This window comes from Rhinopithecus roxellana, chromosome 8 (assembly GCF_007565055.1).
Source record: "Rhinopithecus roxellana isolate Shanxi Qingling chromosome 8, ASM756505v1, whole genome shotgun sequence".
In the NCBI taxonomy this organism is placed as follows: domain Eukaryota; kingdom Metazoa; phylum Chordata; class Mammalia; order Primates; family Cercopithecidae; genus Rhinopithecus; species Rhinopithecus roxellana.
The window spans coordinates 58,358,511-58,363,126 of record NC_044556.1 but is presented as its reverse complement, the minus strand read 5'-3'; the positions used below and the strand labels follow the sequence as shown (position 1 = coordinate 58,363,126).

The following is a 4,616-nucleotide window of genomic DNA, read 5'->3' as shown; positions in this document are numbered from 1 at the left end:
TAGCTTGCTTTGCCTGGTCATTCTGGGTGATTTTACATCTTGTCATTAATCCATTCCCCTGTGAATATCTTCAGGGCATGCTGATCAAATTTAGATGTGTGCCACTGCATACAAAATTAGAAATAATCACATTTCATTAATACACTAGAAGCATGGAACTGGATAACTTTTCATAATTTTCTAACTTGAACATTATTTGGATATATCTTACACATCAAACATTGTAATGGCACTTAACAAGTATCTCATTTAACAATTGTGATCTATTTTGGAAAAATGAGGTTCAGAAAACATCTAGAAAAATCCTAGAGATAGAAGCTTCCTGAGTCCCTAGGACAGAGAGTTATGGTTGTGCCACATTTTGCAGGGTTAGTTTTCAGCTTGGCTGAGATTGGGTGACAGTATTTACTAGAGCCTAAAATTTTGAACATACATACACTTTCCTATAATAGCCATCTGTTATTTTTCACTCAACTGAAAAAAGAAAACTTCAATAGGCAGTAATTCATGTAAGTGTGGCAAGCAGTTGTGTTTTTCTAAATTTTATATTTGGAGAGGAAGGGAAATGATCTTTGTTCCTGAACGTAATGATCAATTGCTTGATCATTTGTGTTCTGGGAATTTTTCCCTATGTACTCTATATAACTAGTGCTTTATGGTTTGGAAAGAGAAGAGTCAAGAGACATATGTCTATACACACACACACACACACACACACATATATATATATAAATTTTTTTTTTTTTTTGGTGACAGAGTCTCACTCTGTTGCCCAGGCTGGAGTGCAGTGACACAATCTCACTGCAACATTCTGCCTCCCAGGTTCAAACGATTCTCCTACCTCAGCCTCCTGAGTAGCTGAGATTACAAGAGCCCACCACAGCATCTGGTTAATTTGTGTATTTTTAGTAGAGACAGGATTTCATTATGCTGGCCAGGCTGGTCTTGAACTCCTGACCTCAGGTGATCTGCCTGCCTCAGCCTCCTAAAATGCTGGGATTATAGGCGTGAGAAACCGCACCTGGCCGGAATCAAGATTAATTTTATGACAGGGAAATTGTTCTTCTCACAATTCTACAAAGAGCTGATTTGAACTCTTTATTTCTCAAGCTATAAATCATTGGGTTGAACAATGGAGTTATAATAGTGTAGGATACTGATATTAGAGCATCCTGGCTTGAGGAGTAGTTGGACTGAGGCCTTAAGTAGATAAAGGAGGCACAGCCATAGTGGACAGTGACAATAATGAGGTGAGATACACAGGTGGAATAAGCTTTGTACCTACCCAATGTGGAAGGAAACTGAAGTATGGCAGAGATGATGTGAACATAGGACACCAAGATCAATAATAAGGGGATAGCCAGGACCAACGTACACAGCATGAAGATGACAATCTGACTAAAGTGGTTATGGTGAGATTCCAGCTTGAGGACAGGAGAGATGTCACAGAAGAAGTGATGTAGTTGATTGGAGGAATAAAAGGGCAGGTGAAATACCAAGGATGTGATGATCTGTGCAACAGTGAAGCCACAGGCACAGGCAGCAGCCACTAGTCCCATACACATCCCATGTCCCATGAGCACTGAGTAGCGCAGTGGGTTACAGATGGCCACATAACGATCATAACTCATGACTGCCAGCAGGAAGGAGTGAGAGCAGCCAAGGAAGAGGAAAGAAAACATTTGGATGGCACAGCCCAGGAAAGAAATGGTCTTCCTCTGGGCCAGCAGGTCAGCCAGCATCTTGGGTACAATGACGAAGGTGTAGCAAATCTCAGAGCAGGAGAGGATGGCAAGGAAGAAGTACATGGGGATATGAAGGGTTCTGTCCAGCACGATGGTGGAAATGATGATTGCATTGATGCCCAGAGTGAACAGGTAGAGGAGCAGAAAGATAACAAAAAGCAGCTGCTGCAGCCTGGCCAGGGATGAGAAGCTGAGGAAGATGAACTCTCTCACCACAGTCTCATTGACCCGCTCCATGGAGCATACATCATCAGGAGACAATTTGGGAAAGAAGAGGAGTCAGCACCAAAAGAAATCCCTGAAAATTAGTAGATTCACAGAAAATTGATCATCAGCATTTGTTCTCAGATTTTGAGTTCTAAACTCATCTTTTCTCCTCCCTCTTGTTCTTCCAAGACATGATGTTGCTAAAATCAGGCAAGCATTCATCAAACTTTGAGTCTCTATAGTAATTCTAACACCATAGCTGAAAAGTTCTTGATATTTTTCAGATTCAAACAACCCTTCACTTCCATTCCCATGATGAGGCTGTTACTGAGATTCTCAGTCTCTCACTCTTAGATTTTCTTGCAATATTTGTCTTGTTGGCTTTCTTGTATCCATATTCTCTCTCTCAAAAAAAAAAAAAAAAAAAATCCTGCATTTGCAAAGTAAACCATCTGAATATACCATAGTTGTCTATAACTCAGTGGTTCTTAATTGTCATTCTCCTTACACATAAACCCCTGCTCTTAGTTTTAATCTCTCCCTAACTTAGATGCAAATTCTCTTCAACACTGTTTTCCTTACCTCCTGGTAGGAATTGTCAGTTATACTTTTATTATGCTGGCTCTTGCTTCTGTAGCTTTATCCTGGTGCCAAAATGGAAAAAAAAAATTCTCTTCATTCTATTCATCAATTTCAAGATGGAATATGTCTATACCTTCTCCAATACCTATATCAGAGTCTTTCCTCCGGCAGAGAGGACCACAGTCTTTCTTCAGGATTCTGTCCATTTTCATCACTTCCCTTAACTCCTTTTGAAGTCACATTATGGCTCCTTTCCCAAGGCCACTCTTACATGTCTGCAAGACATCTTTCCCCTGATGACAGCCTAATCTTTAAAAATATAAATTGTATTATATTGCTTCACTCTTCAAAAATTTTACTTATGGCTATAGTATGGAGTTCAAACTCTTCACTGTTTCCAAAAGTCTTTCCTTTGGGGAAATAAACTATGTTTCTGTGCTCATTTTCAGACCTTTATGGGATATATCACTATTGCTCAAATATGTTCTGTACTTCCTTGCCTCTATTCCTTGCTCATATCAGTTTTTCACTTTTATTTACAGATATTTTATGGTTCTTCTGAAGCCTCCTTTAAAATCTACCTTTTTGAAAGCCTCCTTGCTACCTCCTGGTGAAAGGAGTTGTTTCTTCCTCAGAACTCACATAAGACATTGATTGTCAAAATTATGTGGTGCTTAGTTAATTTTGAAATACTGTAATGAATTGTTCTTATATCTATTTTATCCACCAGATTTTGTACCTTTGAGGAAAAGATGTGAATCGTATGTATCTTTGCCTGAGTTCTCCTTGGCATCTAGAACCATATTAAGTACTTAACACCTTCTCAATACATAATTGTTATATAAATAAGAGAGTTAACTTGCCACATTTTCTATGTTATTCATGGGCAGCACAGACTTCTTAGAATTCACAGAGTAAGAGAATTCTCAGTGTTATTTCATTCTAGGCACAAGGATTGCTCAGTATCAAGAATACCAAGAATGTCTGCACCACATAAAACTAAGTCTGGCCCATTTAAACCTGAAAGAGAAATCTCTGTTTACAATAGAAAACTGGCACTGAAGAGAGCATCTGATCATCAGAATTCTGTGTACTTAGAAGATCCTCAATTCCTAGTACATTTGCTGCTCTTTAGAGCATATTAGATTTCAAATAAGTGAGAGAAAAATCATAAAGATAACCTTACAATTATCCCATTTTAAAAATATTATTAAAATTACCTTAACTAATATTAATAACAAAATTAATAACAATACATTTTTATGTTACCTAAGAACCACTGAATCAAGAATATCAGATGACACACATGTATTAAGCAGTGTGATTATAACAGTGTGTCAGCTACTAGGTCTGCGATGAAGATACACATTTAAATAAGACCCAGTCCCCAGCCTCTAGTTCATGTTTCAAGGGTGAGACACATCCCGAAGAAGGTATTATTAAAAATGTGGTGATTGAGATGATAGATACGCATTTGAAATTATAGGAGCACTCAGAGGACAAATCTTGTATACATCCTTGAAAAGTAATATATATTTTTTACTTATTTCTGGGTTTCTTTACATATGTTATGGAAAGGCTGAACTAAAGTGTACTTGGAGAAATATAATAACACGGGCACTCTTTGGTTTCTATAACTTTTAATCTAAATATATAAATAGGACAAGTAAGTACATTTGCTTCTCCTTGCTTCTGGAAGAGTGCAAGGATATTTTCTGCTTGCATATTCTACTTTATATCACGCCCTCCCTCAACCGCATGAAAGGGCCAAATACCCTCCTCCTCCTCTGTCTTATTCCTCTGGTTATTCGCCCTATATCTAGCACAAGGGTTCTTTTTTATTGCCTAGGTAGTTGGCGTATTTATTACTAATATACTATTAACTTTCAAATTCTATATTCTCTAGTTTTTAGTACTACTAATAAATTTCTACATATAGAATCTGAAATTTTACTCTCACAAGCACATGTAGAGTTGAGTAATGTAGGAATAAAATAGGCTTTAAATTTAGACAGATGTAGGCTTTAATCCTGAGTCTGGCAAGTTCTAGTGGTAAAACCTTAATAAATTCTCTAAGGCCTA

The 4,616-nt window shown here is 37.6% G+C and overlaps 1 protein-coding gene across 1 annotated transcript; it reads right to left on the bottom strand.

The window, feature by feature from the left end:
- Positions 1–1,043: 1,043 nt before the first annotated feature.
- On the bottom strand, positions 1,044–1,982 carry LOC104658785 (olfactory receptor 10K2). The gene has a single exon (XM_010358882.1). The coding sequence runs from the start codon at positions 1,980–1,982 to the stop codon at positions 1,044–1,046; it is 939 nt and encodes a 312-aa protein (XP_010357184.1).
- Positions 1,983–4,616: the final 2,634 nt, after the last annotated feature.

What these genes read in the sequence shown, in the direction of transcription:
- LOC104658785 (XM_010358882.1), bottom strand. Translation starts at nt 1,982, where the DNA reads ATGGAGCGGGTCAATGAGACTGTGGTGAGAGAGTTCATCTTCCTCAGC.